This window comes from Podarcis cretensis (assembly GCF_951804945.1).
Source record: "Podarcis cretensis genome assembly, chromosome: 2".
NCBI lineage: Eukaryota > Metazoa > Chordata > Lepidosauria > Squamata > Lacertidae > Podarcis > Podarcis cretensis.
Genome location: NC_137171.1, coordinates 44,617,014 through 44,634,435, shown reverse-complemented (window position 1 = coordinate 44,634,435; position 17,422 = coordinate 44,617,014). Strand labels below are relative to the sequence as shown.

General features: G+C 43.3%; 1 protein-coding gene across 4 annotated transcripts; it reads left to right on the top strand.

Annotated features, from left to right (window-relative positions):
* Positions 1–2,125: 2,125 nt before the first annotated feature.
* On the top strand, positions 2,126–17,187 carry FBXW9 (F-box and WD repeat domain containing 9). 4 transcript variants are annotated; one of them, XM_079964274.1, is made up of 11 exons: positions 2,126–2,266; positions 8,183–8,617; positions 9,910–10,049; positions 11,303–11,431; positions 12,459–12,571; positions 13,295–13,386; positions 13,959–14,107; positions 15,051–15,164; positions 15,726–15,815; positions 16,310–16,375; positions 16,593–17,187. In XM_079964274.1, the coding sequence occupies exons 2-11, from the start codon at positions 8,185–8,187 to the stop codon at positions 16,665–16,667; spliced, it is 1,401 nt and encodes a 466-aa protein (XP_079820400.1). In that variant the 5' UTR covers positions 2,126–2,266; positions 8,183–8,184; the 3' UTR covers positions 16,668–17,187. The 4 variants fall into 4 exon arrangements, 2 of the variants coding, with proteins under 2 accessions (XP_079820400.1, XP_079820399.1); XM_079964273.1 differs by having other exon boundaries at positions 9,907–10,049; XR_013835547.1 differs by lacking the exon at positions 15,726–15,815 and having other exon boundaries at positions 9,907–10,049; positions 15,051–15,197; positions 16,593–16,609.
* Positions 17,188–17,422: the final 235 nt, after the last annotated feature.

Sequence of the window (17,422 nt, the reverse complement as noted above, 5' to 3'; positions counted from 1 at the left end):
GTTTCCATGTTTCTGCCCAGTTTTTCACCCCATAACTGAATGTTTTGTATATTTCTGGCACAGGTCTGAGTGGCCAGAAAATTCAACCAGGCTGAAGAGCCTTTCTTACTGTAGAATTCAAAAAAAAACCAATCAACTCACAATTTAAACACATTTAACTTTTGTGAATTCAGCATTACGTGCTTACCCAGAAAAAAATTAAAAGGGGGTGGGTGTCTGAGGGGCAGAGGGAATCTTGGCAATCTCACCTGCTACTGCACTCACCTTGGGAAAGTGTGTTTTGACTATACAGTACACAAATTTGGCTTTATGCACCAGGTCCATGATATAACCCGTATAAGTTGAAACTTAATTTTATTAAGTCTTTACTAACTCTTCTATTGGCCTGCTCTATTATGAGGGTAGTACTTCTGACATTACGTGGGAAGCTGCAAACCCTCTTCTAGTTGGATTTAATAGAATTTTCAAATTGTCACAATGCCAACTTTTATATTGGTAGAATGATTATATACCCATTAGCTCACAAGTGCACCAGTGTTATGTGGGATGATGTAATTGTATTTCCACCACATATAAATATCCCAAAGTGACATCATTAATTCGTGATTTACCTTGGTGTGCTTCCTCTAATCCTTAGTTGTATGTCTTTGCCAATAAAGGCTGAAGCTGCTTAAATCCCTTTGGCTTTATTGACCAGCACCTTGAATTGAGTCCAGGTCAACAGGAAATCAATGCAGATTCTTAACAAACTTTTCAGAAAAAGGCAGATTAGAAAGGCAGTTTCCTGAGAAATCCATATCTACATTGAATTCTAGGGGCGAGACTGACTTGCAGTCCTTTTGAAACAGCATAAGGCATTAACTATTCCTGGCAAGCCTAGTGGGCTTCAGTAGGAGAGAATGGTAGAAGACCTGTTCCCATTCTAAATATACAGTAACTGTCATTAAAAAGGGACGTGGGTGCGCCAGAAGCAGCTTAGTCATGCTGGCCACATGACCGGGAAAAACTGCGGAGCAGACAAATGCTGGCTCCCTCAGTCTGTAGAGCGAGATGAGCGCCACAACCCCAGAGTCGTTCGCAACTCAACTGTCAGGGGTCCCTTTACCTATCATTAAAAAGCTTGTGTTGTTAATTAATATACTACTATTGAGTTATTAGTATGGCTAACAGTAGTAATTCACTTTTCTGAACAAGTTCTTCCTCACTGGTGACTAACATGTTCAGAAAATTAGACCTTGATGCTTAAGGGCTTTTGGGAAGTTCTGTTGACGTAAGCTCAGTTACATTTTTATTTACCAGTGTGAAGGTTATGTGTGTACATTATCCAATTCCATTTTCTTAGGTAAAAAAATCTGACACCAGCATATTGGGCATGTTCACACATTGCACTGAACACTGGTGCAAGCTGTCTGTACATACAGAAGTGTTATGTGTGGAAGAGTGCACATTTTTTCCTTTGTCCAGCTCAACTAGTGTGCACATGGACTGTACACTCATTGATTGCGAACGTCCCTATTGGCTCATACTAATATTTACTGATTAGAACATGTCACTCAAACGCATGTCAGTTTGTAGTTTTAAAAGACATTGCCCCACGTTGGGCAAGAGATTCCTGCGTTGCAGAGGGTTGAACTCTTACCCTCGTGGACTCTTCCAACTCTACAGTTCTATGATGAAAACAACTATTCCAAAAATATAAATGGCTGCAGTTGCCTTACATTATTTAAAACCTAGTCTGAAGACATGTTCTTAATCTTGTCTTTTGAGCTGTCCATGTTTGTCTTACTAACCATTAGCAAATCGCAGCCAGTTACGGCAAAGGAATAAACTAAGCTTACAAGATAGTACTATAACTACTCGGTCAATACTGAAATGGCGATCCTGTGCTCTTACGTGCCTACTAAGAGGGAAGCCGGGCCTTCCTTTGACACGCCTAAGCGGCCTCGACCTGATCCCGTTGACCGGAGGCAGCAGCCGCTGCGCAAAAACGCCGCTTTAGCAGCCCTGGGTTGCTCCCCAGCCCCCGACACGCAACACGCCGCAGTGGTCCCGAAGGCAGAGGGGAGCCGCCTGGCCTGAAATGGTCGGACTCGGCAGAGAGCCGGGCTTCTGACGTCATTACGCCGCGCCGGAAGTGTTTTCTCCTTGGAGACGAGACGCGAGAAGGCGGCGGCTCAGCCCTGTCAGGATCCTGGAGAGGCTGCCTTGACTCCATGATACTCGCCGCTCCGCTTCGGGAGAAAGGTCGAGGCAGCTCGGCCCACGGGTGAGAGGGGCCATGGGGCAGAAAGGAGGCAAGAAAGCACCGCGGGGTGGAAGGAGGGCGGGCGGGCGGGCGGGCGTCGGTCTCCGCCGTCTTCGCCTAGGCACTGCCCAGCCTTTTCCATGGCTTCCGGGGCGGGTGTGACTCCTGCGCTGCTTATGGGATTACCTGCGAGTTGGATTTGGCATTTCTCTTTGTACCTGCCTGCAACGTCCTCCTGCTTTGCCTCCCGGACTTCTGCAGGATGATTCTTGGATTGGGAAGCGGAAATAATAATTCGTCCTTCACTCATCTCTTATTACTTAGGAAAGAGAACATGGCTCCTTTCCGACCTGTCAGTGCGAAAAAGGGGCGATAGTCTGCCCCCAATTTCCTTATCCACATGCAGGTTCTGCTGTATAAAACAATACAGCTACGTAAGAACATGAATCATTCCCAAAATATAATTGTATTTTTTTTAAAAATAATTTTTATTAACAATTTTGTTTAAAATTACAGTACCAATAAACAATACAATATAACATCTCTTAACATAGTTCTCTTCACTTCTTTGGACTCCCTCACATCTCCCGCTCCTGCGTTCCTGTTATAAAATTTTTCCAGCAAATTTATCCCCTTATTTCTATTCTTGTTATCTAGTTTTCCAAAATTATATCTCTAATTTTTAACTATCCTTTGTTCAAATCATGAAAGATTTAAAATATAACCTAGAACTTCCAAATTTTTTATCCTTTCTTAAATTTAGCTTATCTTCATATTTCACTTCATCTAGCTTAATGGTGCCCAGTTATTTATACTCTCGCATCCTTCTTAACATTCATACAATTTACAATATTTTTGTAGATAAATCTTGAATTTCTTCCAATCTTCTTCCGCCGTCTCTTCTCCCAGGTCTCGGATTCTGCCAGTCATCTCAGCCAGTTCCATATAATATATCAGTTGCATCTGCCATTCTTCCAGTGTGGGTAGATCTTGAGTTTTCCAATGCCTCGCGACAAGTATCCTTGCTGCTGTTGTTGCGTACATAAAAAATGTTCGGTCCTTCTTTAACACGTTCTGGCCGACAATACCCAAAAGGAAGGCCTCTGGTTTCTTAGGGAAGGTATACTTAAATACCTTTTTCAACTCATTATATATCATTTCCCAGAAAGCCTTCACTCTAGGGCAAGTCCACCAGAGGTGAAAGAATGTTCCTTCATTTTCTTTACATTTCCAACATTTGTTATCAGACAAGTGGTATATTTTTGCGAGTTTGACTGGGGTCATATACCATCTATAGATCATTTTCATAACATTTTCTTTCAAAACAGTACATGCAGTAAACTTCAGCCCAGTAGTCCACAACCTCTCCCAGTCCTCAAACATAATATTATATCCAATGTCTTGTACCCACTTTATCATAGCCGATTTAACCGTTTCATCTTGTGTATTCCACTTCAACAGCAAGTTATACATTTTTGAAAGTACCTTAGTCTTAGGCTCTAACAATTCCGTTTCTAACTTCGATTTTTCCACCTGGAATCCTAACTTTTTGTCAAGTTTAAAAACTTCTTTGATCTGAGCGTAGTGTAGCCAATCTCGCACTTTATCTTTCATTTTCTCCTAACTCTGCAATTTCCAATTATCTCCATCTTTTTCTAATATTTCCCAATACTTCGGCCAATTGGCCTCCATATTGAGTCTTTTCCGGGCCTTAGCTTCCAATGGTGAAAGCCACCTTGGAGTTTTGTTTTCCAATAAATCTTTGTATTTTGTCCAGACATTAAACAATGCTTTTCTGACAATATGGTTCTTGAAAATCTTGTTAATCTTAACCTTGTCATACCATAAATATGCATGCCAACCAAAAGCGTTATTAAAACCTTCCAAATCTAATACATCCGTGTCTTCAAGAAGCAGCCAATCTTTTAGCCAGCAGAAAGCTGCGGCTTCATAGTACAACCTTAAGTCTGGCAGGGCAAAGCCCCCTCTTTCTTTCACATCAGTTAATATCTTAAACTTAATTCTGGGCTTTTTGCCCTGCCAGACAAATTTGGAAATATCTCTCTGCCACTTCCGAAAGCACTCTGTTTTGTCCACAATTTGCAAAGTTTGGAACAAGAACAGCATTTTTGGCAATACATTCATCTTTATAGCAGCGATGCGGCCTAACAAGGAAAGTTTCAATCTTGTCCAACTTTCTAGGTCTCTCTTAATTTCTGACCAACATTTCTCATAATTGTCCTTAAATAGACTCAGATTTTTTGCTGTTATATTTACCCCTAGGTATTTTACTTTTTTAACCACATTTAACTCTGTCTCTTTCTGAAACCTTTCTGACTCTATAACTGTCAATTTTTTTTCTAATACCTTAGTTTTTTGCTTATTTAATTTAAATCCCGCTACCCGGCCAAATTATTGAATTAATTGTAATACTCTTTTCGTACTAGATTCTGGCTCCTGTAATGTCCTGTCCGATGAAATAAATTCTTGGCCTAATCTTTTATTTATTAACACTTTTTTATGAAGCCTGGTCACATGTGTTTCTTGCAAACAAATGATGTCCAATTGTTCTTTTTTCAATATGTGAAATATCTTCCTCCTTTTTTCCGGGGAGTTGCAGCCATTAATATTCCAACTCAAAAGTTGCAGAGACATCCTGAATAATTCTGTTATTGTTCTGGTGGTGGTATCTTTTTCTCTAAGTCTTCAGGTTCCAAAGGTGGAGGTACAACTGGTGGTCCAGGCCTCGGTGGTATTTCAATCCCTTTTTGAAGGTCTTCTCCGTAGGCAATCAAAAATTTATCTCTATCTTCCGCTGATTTAATTTTAACCTTCTTCCCTCTGAAAGTGAAAGATAATCCCTGAGGAAATTCCCACCTAAAGATAATTGAATTACTCCTCAGCAGTTTAACCAGTTCAAGATAGGTGGATCTAAGGTCCAAAAGCTGTTTCGGGATGTCTCTGTAAATTTCAGCTCTCCTATCCAAAATGTCCAGTGACTTTTCGTAATGTAAGCCTAAAATTTTATCTCTTTCCTCCTTCGATCTCAAAGTTATCAAACAGTCTCTGGGCTTATCTTTCCTCGCGAACTTTCCAAGTCTGAAGGCCGACACAATTTTAAAGTCCTTTCCCTCGTCCAAAGGCCAAAATTTAGAAAACTCTTTGGTCAGGAACTCAATTAAGTTTCCTTGTTCAAGCTCTGGTATTGCCCTCAGTCTTAAGTTATTCTCCCGGTTCCGCAGTTCAATCATAGACAAATACAACTGCTGTTCCCCAACTTGTTTATGTAGTGGCTTGACCTCTTGTTCTAAATCCTCAACTTTTTGGCTAGTTGCCTCAGCCAATTTGCGATTTTCTGCAGTGGCCTCCGATAACTGTCCAATTGCTTGTACGTTCTGAGCCACCTGGTCAGTTATTTTGTTTAAACTGGCTGCATTTTGGTCAATCTTGGCCGTTTGCTCATCAACTTTCTTATCCAAAGTTTCCAATTTTTCCAGAATTTTCTCTAAAGTTGAGCCTAATGCTCCTGCAGCCATATCTTCCAGTTGTAATTGCTCAGTTTCTTCTTCCCCTGCCACCGGCAAAGTAGGAACAGAAGATCTACGTGCCTGTGAGGCTAAGGTTAAAGTTGTTTGTCTGGTTCTAACTCTAGCCTCTTTTTTTCTTGCGCCACTCATGCCAGTTTTGTCTAGCAATCAAGGTCAAACCAAGTTGTTCCCATGGGAATATGGCAGCCCAGAGAGCAAACAGTCAAATAAGAGGAAAGGAAAGAGAAAGTAAGTTTAAGTCACATCTATAAGTCCAAAATCCTCTAGAGGGAGCTCATCATATCTTAAGGGAAGAAGCAAAACAGTAAAAGTCAATAAAATCCGATTTAGTTTCCAGAAACCTTCAGTTGATTTGTATTTAGCAGAGCTGGATTAAAAAGCATTACTTTGTCTCTGACAAGTGCAACAGTGATGTTTCAAAATAACAAGTCCATATGCACTCAGATTGTAACAAATCCCAATTACAAAGTGTCAAAGTCTGCAGTCTGACAGCACTATTGTTCAGGCAGTTCCAATACCTGGGTTTCTCATAAAGATGTAGCTTCAAAAGAAGAAGTTTAGCACAGTCCATATGAAAAGAGATAAATCCCAAAGTTAAATTAAATCTTCACTTTACACAAAAGCAATTTCGCAGGATGCACAGACCAGTCTCTCTTTAACGCCTCTTCAAAGGCTCCAAATGTCCCAATCTTTTGCTTTGATGTTTAAACAACAGCGGAAGACGGACTTCCTGTTTGCATCTCTCCGCTTTCAGCCAGATTTAATACTAATTTAGGTTCAAATTCCCCTTTTACTCACGGGTTGTTGCTTTTAAATCAGTTCTTTGCAGGAAAAAAGGTCAGCGCTCACTGACAGCGGCTGTGCTGCTTCACTCCACAGGAATAGTGATCGACTCACAGCGCCGCGAACCCCCTCCACGTTCCGGAGCCCCTTACGGGGTTCCTTCTGCGTTTTGGGAGCCGCTTCTGGCACCCGCCGAGTCCCAGGACCACAGGCTCTTGCTGCCTGTGGGTTTCCGACGCGGGTCTCTGCTTCGCCGTAGCGGACGACCCGATTTCCGCGGAGCTTCCCCTTCACTAAAGGAAGAGGACCGCCATTGCCGTTCGCGCCGCCTCCGGAAGTCAGAACATGGCTCCTTTCCGAGAAAGAGAACATGGCTCCTTTCCGACCTGTCAGTGCGAAAAAGGGGCGATAGTCTGCCCCCAATTTCCTTATCCACATGCAGGTTCTGCTGTATAAAACAATACAGCTACGTAAGAACATGAATCATTCCCAAAATATAATTGTAAACGAGTCTCTTGCATATTTTATAATGCCATCCTTCATCCATAGATCTCAGGGCGATTCACAAAATATATACCTCAATGAGAGGGGCGTGAGCTTGCATTTGCTGGGTAATCTCATTTATATTAGGTCAAATTTGAAACAAACGCATCTCAGAACACAAAGAAACCTTTCTCTTTTCTGATCTTTCAAATTTGTCAGAGTTGAAAATCCCTGTTCACTTCAATTTGTCGTGGAGAACTGCAGAAAAATAGCCAATGCTCTTGAAGAGAGGCATAGATACTGTTTCTGATTGTATATCTGTATATAATACACTACACTGAAATTTTAAAATGTTTCTTTGATAGTCCTTGAATCTTTCTGCCACACTTGCCATCGTCTCCTACCACACCTTTGAGAACAACTAAGCATAGATGTGGTGTAGTGGTCAGTGTATTGGACTAGGACCTTGGAGTCCAAGGTTAAAATCCCGACTCTGCCATGAAGCTCACTGGGAACTTTGGGCCAGCCATTGTCTCAAAGCATAGCCTTCCTCAGAAGGTTGTTATGAGGATAAAATGGGGAGCAGGAGAGCCAACTTGAGCTCATTGGATTAAATGTACTAATAAAATAAGATCTTATTCTTCCAGTTGTCCATTTAGTTGTTTATTTTTTTAAGAAGTTACACCTCTGGTTTTGTGGATAAAGGCACAGGCCCTATGTAAAAATATATTTTTTGCTTACACTTCATAAAACATCTGTTGTCCATTAAAAATAGTTGTACCCTTACTGAAAAATTATAGTGATAGTAAAATACAATCATACCTTGGATCCCAAACGCCCTGGAACTTGGACGTTTTGGTTCCCGAACGCCGCAAACCCAGAAGTGATTATTCTGGTTTGCAAACGTTCTTTTGGAAACCGAACGTCCGATGGTGCTTCCGCAGCTTCTGATTGGCTGCAAGAGCTTCCTGCAGCCAATCAGAAGCTGTGATTTGGTTTTCAAACATTTTGGAAGTCAAACGGACTACCGGAACAGTTTCCGTTCGACTTCTGAGGTACAACTGTAGTATATGATTATAGATTTACATTTTACCATAGCTCTCACTTTTTGTTCTTGATACAGGTATGGATGCTGCTCCTGATTCTTCTACTGAACACCAAGACTCTGATAATGATTCTGACACAGAGAGCAAAGCGGATCCAGATACCCAGGCCCAGGAATACATTGAACGTGTTCTTGGATCTTCAAGCCAGTCTAGTCAGGCATCCCAGTGCCTTCCTCCCACATCTCTCTCAGTAAGTGATAAGGCCCAAGTATCAGATCACAGGTCTCCTCCTCTGGAACTGAAAAAGTCTCCTGTTAGTGATGATACAGCTTCAGGGCTGTTATCTCTTCCTCTGGAGCTGATCTTGGAGATCTGTTCCTACCTGCAGCCCAGATTTGTCCTGGGTGTCCTTCCTTTGGTCTGCAAGACACTGAGGGACATTCTGCAGGATGAAGTCACTTGGAGAATTCGTCTGCTGAAGAGGATCGGTAGCAGCTATCCAGTTGTGGAAGGTGGGTTCCCTTTCTGCCTACCATGTTTTATTATCTTGTTAGCTCAAGTATGAACTAACCTTTCCAGATCAGCTTTGTCAATAATAAGATAATCACTGTTCTCAGATCTGCATTCTAAAAGACACAGCACAAAAAGAAATGGGATTGGGCATGGAGGAGGAATAAAGCGAACTCATGTGTTCTTAGATGCCAAAGTTCTTATGGGGTTTTTTTCTGGCAGGGAGTAAACTCCTTGCAGCTGCTCCTTCTTTGGACAGTGGGTGGGGTCTGTTGGTCTCACTGGGCTGTGTCCAATGGCAGAACCCAGAATATGCTGCCCTTCCACTCTGCTGTTCCAGGGCAACTGGCAGCTGAAATCACTGTAACTTCTGATAGGGAGGCTGAAATGGATGGAAGTTAGTACAGTGGTACCTCGGGTTACAGACGCTTCCGGTTACAGATGCTTCAGGTTACAGACTCCACTAACCCAGAAATAGTACCTTGGGTTAAGAACTTTACTTCAGGATGAGAACAGAAATCGCACGGTAGCAGCGGGAGGCCCCATTAGCTAAAGTGGTACCTCCGGTTAAGAACAGTTTCAGGTTAAGAACAGACCTCCAGAACGAATTAAGTTCTTAACCCGAGGTACCACTGTATTCCTGTGGGTTTTTAAACATTTTTCTATAAATATTTATGGCTAAGTGTCTTCCTGCCCATTCTTGCTCTTTAGATTCCATGCCTCTTTTGTTTCAAATTGAAAACCTGCCTTTAATTTTTAGAGAGTTACAGTTGAGCCCAGAAATGGGTGTAATGTTGACACCAAACTGATAGTACTGAGTGCTGGCTCTGCAATTAAAGATAATGTCCTTTCAGTCTCCAAAGTTTTCCGAATTGATGAAAACCCACTTTTATGGTTATATAACTACCGTTTTCTCTCTCTGAGGACACTTGTATGGAAAAGCAATGGATAATGTTGTAAATAGGATACAGTACAGTGATACCTCGGGTTAAGAACTTAATTCGTTCCAGAGGTCCGTTCTTAACCTGAAACTGTTCTTAACCTGAATCACCACTTTAGCTAATGGGGCCTCCTGCTGCTGCTGCACCACCACAGCGTGATTTCTCTTCTTATCCTGAAGCAAAGTTCTTAACCCGAGGTAGTATTTCTGGTCTGTAACCTGAAGTGTCTGTAACCTGAAGCGTCTGTAACCCGAGGTACCACCGTATATACATTTGCTTACCTTGCCTGAGTTTGTTCTGCAAAGCCCAAAGGAAGAAAAGCATCTCTTTATGCCTTTTTCACGTCTCAGCAGATGATGCCTTTAACTGGCCAGCTGCCTGCATTGAACTAGAGGAGCACCTCCAACAATGGGCAGAAAATGGCAGGAACACAGAGCACTTTTCCCTTGCTGAGGGACACTTTGCATCAGTTGACTCTGTGCTGCTGCTCCAGGTAAAAGTCACATTTCCTGTGCCGCTTTTATTTGTACAATGTTAAGGATTGATAGAGTCTGTGAACAAGCAGTCATGAAGTTAGGAGTCTGTTCTGAAATATTATTTTGTCGTAACCTCTCTGTGATTACTCATCTGAGAAATCAGCCTTACAAAATTCATTCATCTAAATTGTCAGCAGAAGTTCCATTTCTTACACATTGCATTCCATTCCTTAGAAGAGAGGGCTGACTCTGGATTTAAACCTCTAAGACTGACAGTGGACATGGCATGAGTGGAACAATTTCAGCTCACTCAACAAAACTTTGCATCCTCCCCCAGTGCGCACCCCTAAATCTGCTTTGGAGGGTTGGGAGACCCCCAGAGCTAGAGGAGAAGGAGAGAGAAGTTGTTCCACTGCTCATGCAATAATTTTGTTGGTTACAACCCATAATATTTTAGCTGGGAGGATTCATGGTTCGGTATGCTGAGTGGAATACCAGCAATGGCATGCACCTTAACTACTTTTTTTAAAAGTTAATATTTATGATTACAGTGTTCAATTTGAAAATTATACAGTTAGTGGGTTGTGTCCAGTTGTGTTCTTCCACATAGGGAAGGTGTGTGATCCAGCCGAGGCTTCCATGAATGGAGAGTAGGAAGAATTATCCTGGTCTCCTCCCTCCATGCACTATTCTGGGGGTTCTCCTGCCCCGCCAACCCTGAGCCAATTTCAGTGGATGTGTGGGGTGAAGGGAGAAGCCCTGATGTGGAAGTCCTTGTGCATATCCTTCATGCAGAGGTGGTGTTTTTGTTTGTTTGTTTTTTTAGTGCCTGCCTCTCAAGAAGGAGGGCCAGCAAATAGAAGGCTACATAGCCTCTTTCTGTTCTTCCTATGGAATAAATGCACAGAGGGACAGATTTGTCTAAACTATTGATTGTATATTGTCTAGACTACATTATACAGCTCGATGATTAAGCCCCTTCTAGGAAGAAACACTGGTTGTACCGGAACAGCGTCTTTAAGTTGATTTACATGTTGATGTTGCTTCTACTAATACACGATTGACTGAAACAAAAAGACTTCTTCTGTGATTTATTTGTTTGCTTGTTCACACTCCTTACTGTGGAATAGTTGCTTTGGTGATACATTTTTGTATGACTTTGCAATGTGCTGGAATATCACTACCCTGTATATTGTTTGTTGAAGTATCTTAAGAAGGAGGGACAGTGGCTCAGATTTTACAGTAATCAGTTGTTTTTCATTGTATCCAGGGTGGGAAGCTCTGTGTCTCAGGTTCTCGGGACCGAAATGTCAATTTGTGGGACCTGAGAGAGCTAGGCAAAGCACCAGAAAAAGTGCTGGTGAAGGCACTGGGGACGGAGCGCAATGGCACACACAAGGTAACCAGAGTCTGGAGTCTATGGTCCCTAGGTCATGTAGTGGTAGTACTTTAATTCTATAATTATCCTATCCTGTAAATGTTTAATCCAGAAGCACTACTGTTGCTAACGTCTAGAACACTTAAATACACAGAAGATTAATGAGTAGCAGAAATAGCATATCTGAAAGATTCAAGGCCAGTTCTCCCAGATTAATCTGTTTCTTACCTGGCACTGCCTTGCAGTGAGTGGCAGTTCTCCCACCGTATAACTGCTTCCCGTTGTTCACACTCTTCTTAATATCAACACCCCCTCCTAATTGTCCCAGCATTCTTTTACCTTCCCTATCCCTTCAGAAAACACAGCATGTTAGTCTACAATAGACTGGTCGCCTGTTAGAAGTGTAAAAAGCTTTAAGTTGCCTCTCCAAATGGCCAACACCCTTTTGCATCTGGCCACACAGTAAATAGTTGTTATGAGAGGGAAGGGGGCTGGATAGTTGTTGTCTGTCCTGGAGGAAAACTGGCCTATCCTGTCCAGGAAGGAGATGATATCTGAAGGCTGCACTTCTTCCCTGTCCCTTCTGATTAGAGAGAAGCAAGCCCTTAGGAGAGGGTGAAGATGCTGAGGCACTTCTATTCAGTGTATTCCACGCTCAAAAATTCTGTAATGCAGAGCTGGACCAGTTGCTCCATTCTGAACTGCTGTCTGTTTCCTGACTTAGCGAAACCCAGTTTCATACAGCCAAGCAGAGTTGTATTAGAAATGTCTGTCTTTTGAAAAGGGAAATCCCACAATTGTCCCCTATCCATGCTAGTCTGTTTTGCTGCATTTACCAGTTGAGGAAGATAGTAGAAAGATGAACTATTCCTTTTTCATCTTCTGGAGAGAGTTAATTATTTGGGTCTGTCCATACCTTCTTGGGCTATCCTCTGCAGTGGGGCAAGATCACATGTTCTTTACATGTCACCAGAATGATAATCACAGTCTTACTAAAAAAAGGACTGAAGTGCAGCGATGGCTCTTGCTTTTTCTTTTCACTGCATAGGGATGGGTTTGGTCACTGGCTGCAAGAGATGACCGTGTGTGCTCTGGCTCCTGGGACAGCACAGTGAAGCTGTGGGACATAGCTGCTAATGGACAACAGTGTGGAGAAATCAAGTAAGGTTGCCTCTGTGCTCTCCCCTGTGAATGGAGTAGCACTTGGGAGTGGCAGAACCTGGAGTTTTGCTACATGTTCAGCTGAGTATGATGCCTCATTGCAGTGTTCTGTGTTGAATCTGTGGGGGCATTATTTAGCAATGCTGATGCATGAGAGGTTTAGCTTGGCTGAAGGCCTTGTGTTGTTTAGGCAGAACAGAATGTTGCTAAGGAGGATTAGAGGCAAGGGTGTGGGGTACGAAAACTTGCCTGTAAATAAGATGAGCAAAAAAGTGGAATCATTCAGGATCGCTTTGCCCCTGTAGTAAAGGATTTAAGGTGTTGGCGACAGCACTGGGTACTCTAGACCTTCATTGATTTTGTTGTTGTTGTTTATTCATTATAGCCCAAGAGCTCACTAAAAAGCCAGATGAAGGGATTCAGGAGAGGGCAGAAAGAGCAAACGGGGAAAGTTGTGTGTTGCATATAGGAAAGAATTAGTTCTTCTGATTTGTAGGTCAGGGGAGGCAGAAGTCTCAGCTAATGTGTGGCAGGCATTAAGAGGATGGTTGCTTCATCCTACAGGACGGCATAGAAGGCAGCAAAACGAGAACTAGCAAATCCCACTTCTAAATCCTGTTGGTCTAGGTCTAAGTCTAAGCAGAGGTTGACTGACTTTCATATATTATTTGAAGTGTGTGCTCTGGCCCTTCACCTGATTCTTCCCTTCTTGTTTTGTTCTAGAGGAAAAGCAGCTGTGCTGTGCCTTTCATATCTGCCTGACATTCTAGTCACAGGAACCTATGACAAGAAGGTGTCAGTGTATGACCCTCGAGGTTAGTGTCAGTTGTTTCCTGTGGATACTGGTGCTTTGAGCTGCAACTGCCATGCCCACTTGCAAGCAGTCAGTGCCTATGGAGTGGCAGGCGTTTAGATAAGTTTGCTATCTCCTCTGAGGGAAGGAGAAGGGCTGGGGCAGGCAGCCAGGAAACCCAGCCAGATACCTCCATTCAGTTCACATAAGTGGCTAGCACGTAGCTGCTTCTGGCAGCCATCTTATCTAGAAAACTCTGCGCAATGAAATAGTGGTTTTTAACGCTACTTTAACGCTAGAAAAATATGACCTGCTTAAAGGAAATCCTTGCTGCTGTTCTACATCTAATCACTGCAATGGTTATCTTTGCCTCCTGCCCCAATATTTGTCAGGAGTAGGGAAGAGCTGGCTAGAGAGCACCCAGCAGCTCTGCTACTTAGTTATTGCCCAATGAAAGTGACTTCAGCTGGAAGACTATGGCCTACAAGGGAGAGAGAATATCTGTGAGGTGCTCACTGAATGAGGCATTTCTTTTGTGAGATCTTAGGTAAGTGCCTGGGCTCTGTTAATGCATCTCTTGGTCCTCTCTCACAGCTGCACTAGCCCCAGTGAAGAGCCGCAAGCTTCATTCCAGTGCAGTCCTATCACTTGCCGCTGATGAGCGCTTCATTCTCTCTGGCAGTGAGGACCGAACACTGGTGTGTTTTGACAGGAGGGCCAACAGTGTCCTCCAGAGGCTACAGGTGAGCTACAGACTTTGACTCTCCTTTTTGTGCTGAGGATGGCCAAGAATTCCTTAGAAAGCAACTTAGAAAACCAGGATCTGTGGGTGTTGTCTCCAGAGTTTGTCAGGAGAATCCTTAATCCTGTGGGTTTGAGTGCTACTTATTTCTGTATTAGTTGAAGGTCTGGGACTACAAACCAAATCCCAGGCTTCTACTTGTGTTCAGATTAGGTATGTTCTTGTGCTAAATAAAACTCAGAGGCTATATGGCTCAGGAAGCTACACATTCCAAGTTGAGAGTCTTGAGTTTAATGGGACCTTGATCTGGCCTCGCCCAAGTATTCTTTAACTTGGCATTGCTCTTGCCTGACCTTTACTCTCGTAAGTTTATACGGCAAGGCCATGTGGGAAACCACAGTTGCTTTAGCTGAACCATGGTTTAGCTGAACCATGGTTTCGCATTATGAGCTTGCTCCCAGTTTGTTTGGAACTGGCAAACCAGGCTTTGAAACCACAGACAGAAGCTCTGTTCTGACTGAATTTACAGAGTGGTTTGTCAGGGTCATTGTTTTGCCTGAAGAGGCTGCTATACCATGAAAATGGGAGTAGCTCTACCTCAAGCGAATACTCAAGGGTGAACTTTTGAAGCTTAGTGCTGAGCCAGATGGGAAACTAAAGGCAGGAAAGCAGCTCTAAACCATGGTTTGCTTGTTCATGTGGAAGCTCATGGTTAGCACAAAGCATAGTTTTGCACTATGTTTGAACCTAGCCTCAGTTCTGCTAATTTTCCTTATTTAGGTTCAAGAATTTCGCCCCATATTTTATATTGGCAAGTAACTTGTGGCATCTTTTTGTTTTCTACTTTAGCATACACAATTTATTTCACTTAGTTGAGCTATCTGATTTACTTTAGTACAATACCTTGATTAATGCCAGTGACATGAGTTCCATTCCTTCCCTAGCTGGACTCTTACCTCCTCACCATGTCATACCATGGTGCTCAGCTATGGGCAGGAGACAACAATGGGCAGCTGTATGTCTTTGAAAACAAAGGAGGGTGTTTCCAGCACATCCGGGTACGCTGAGAAGTTGAATCGCGGAGAAATATGGTACTTCTCTAATCTCCACCCACAAAATTACTTGTGCTTTGCTAAGCATAGCCTAGCATAAGGTGTTGCTTTTCAGTAGATTGTAGAGATATTTATAACACTGCTGGGATTCACCTTAGAAATCTCATGAACTTTGACCATTTGGAGCCATTCTTCTTCTGCCAGTGTCGCTTCTGAACCCAAACAAGCATGTTTTGCTGATAGTATAGAAATCACTAGTGCCTAAAGGTAAAGGGACCCCTGACCATTAGGTCCAGTTGTGACTGACTCTGGGGTTGTGGCGCTCATCTCGCTTTATTGGCCGAGGGAGCCGGCATGTGGCCAGCATGACTAAGCCGCTTCTGGCGAACCAGAGCAGCGCATGGAAACGCCGTTAACCTTCCCTCAGGAGTGGTACCTATTTATCTACTTGCACTTTGACGTGCTTTCAAACTGCTAGTGCCTAACCAGTTGTAAAAGCAGCAGCAGCAGCATACGAGCATTTGTCTCCCATTCAAAGCATCACTCTGTTTTTGTTTTGTTCCACAGTATTTCGATGTGGGTCACCGCTCTCAGATCACGGGAATCCAACATTCACTGGGTGCACTTTACACAACTTCCACTGACAAGACACTGCGTGTAAGAATTGTGGTGGTATTTAAGTTACAGGTCTGAACCACAGACAGGCCTAGGAGACAGGGCTTCCCAATCCCATCCTTCACTTGTGGGGGCAAAGCAAAACCTGCCCATTTTTCAGGCTGAAAGACAGAGCAGCCAAACCCCTTGGAGTCTCCCACCAGCTGCGGGAGAACTAATAGCTTGGCATAGCCATGATAAAGGAAGGCCAGAGCCCGCACAAAGCTGTTTTCATACCAGGTTTCCATGCCCCTGATTGCAGACCGATTGCTTCACAGTGCACTCCTGGTCTTTATCAGTCACACAGGTCATTCTTTTGGAGGTTTTCTTACCAAATAGTTGCCTTGGTACAACACCCTTGTGACTCCGAACCAATCTGCTCTGTCCCATACACTATTTTCTCTACTTAGCCATTGTTTGTGTGGTACCGAAACGCAACTTTCCATTTCATTAGATTTTAAGCTTCTAGACCGTAACCTCTTGGATTTCTCTTCCAGATCCATGTTCCCACAGATCCGCCCAAGGTCATCTGTTCACACACACACAGCTGTGTGCTAAATGGGGTAAGGATTGTGGGGGTGCTCGTCAACCTAGTTACAGACTTTTTATACTGGCCCCAACCTGAAAAAGGGAGCAGGGGAGATTGTGGGAGAAAGCATCCATAGCTGTCTCTGTTATGTGGGGTTATGTGCTGGGGTGTGTGTTTTGGCTTCTGTGACTTTTGCTCACTGTACTTAGATTTACTCCACCACCCACCCTTTCCTTTCTCCTCTTTTTCAGATCAGTGTTGAAGGAAACATGGCCGTTGCTGCCTCTGGTGGTGTCTCTGTAGAAGTCTGGAAGCTCAGTGTGTGATCCACACTTGCAAACACAAGTGCCAAGTTTCAGACAACCTGCCCCCAGGTTCCCAGTGCCCATTGAGTTGTTAGGTTTTTGTTTTGTCTGCTCTTTGGAGCTGTGAGGTTAGGGGTGGAGGTTCAGCCTTTACTTGTCCCAGGTAGCTTGTAACCAAGAGTCATGCTCCTAAATTAGTGGACCTCTACATGTCCAAACCCTGTCAGCTGCTCACTCCCATTTCTCTTGTGCGTATGCGCATGCACACATACTCCTCGTCCACTTGTGCTGTCACTGCCACACTCAGCCTTAAGGAGAGCAGCACCGCTGAGTGGCATGGTCAATGAAGAGAACTAGCTGGCCCTTCAGGTGAAAGGATATTATCCTAGAGGCACAGCTCCGAGCCTGAGGAATGTCAGCTTGAGGGAAAAGAGTTACGAGAACAAGGGAGGGTGGAGTTTCCCATCAGGTTAAAAGCACCCTCTAGTGACCCAGTTCTGATCCATGTTTACAACTTTAAATTAAAAATGGCTGATCAGGAGTGATGGTGCCTTGTTTTGTTTCTCATGCAAACAGCATGTTTTTAAAAGCCTGCTTATCTTTATACAACAGGCTACATTCCAGCAGCGCAAAAGTCAACGGTTTGCGCGCGCGCGCGCGCACACACACACACACACACACACACACACAGGCCTGAGTTTCCCCCATCCCAAGGCAGCAGGAAAAGTTGTAGGATTTGATAAAGAATCTAGTTTTCAGAATGCAAGTAGTAATTG

Excerpts from the sequence above, each read along its gene's own strand:
- FBXW9 (XM_079964273.1), top strand. The coding sequence starts at position 8,185 with ATGGATGCTGCTCCTGATTCTTCTACTGAACACCAAGACTCTGATAAT. Across the intron at positions 13,387-13,958 it reads GTCAGTGTATGACCCTCGAG|CTGCACTAGCCCCAGTGAAG; the intron begins GTTAGTGTCAGT and ends CCTCTCTCACAG. Across the intron at positions 15,816-16,309 it reads CCACTGACAAGACACTGCGT|ATCCATGTTCCCACAGATCC; the intron begins GTAAGAATTGTG and ends TTTCTCTTCCAG.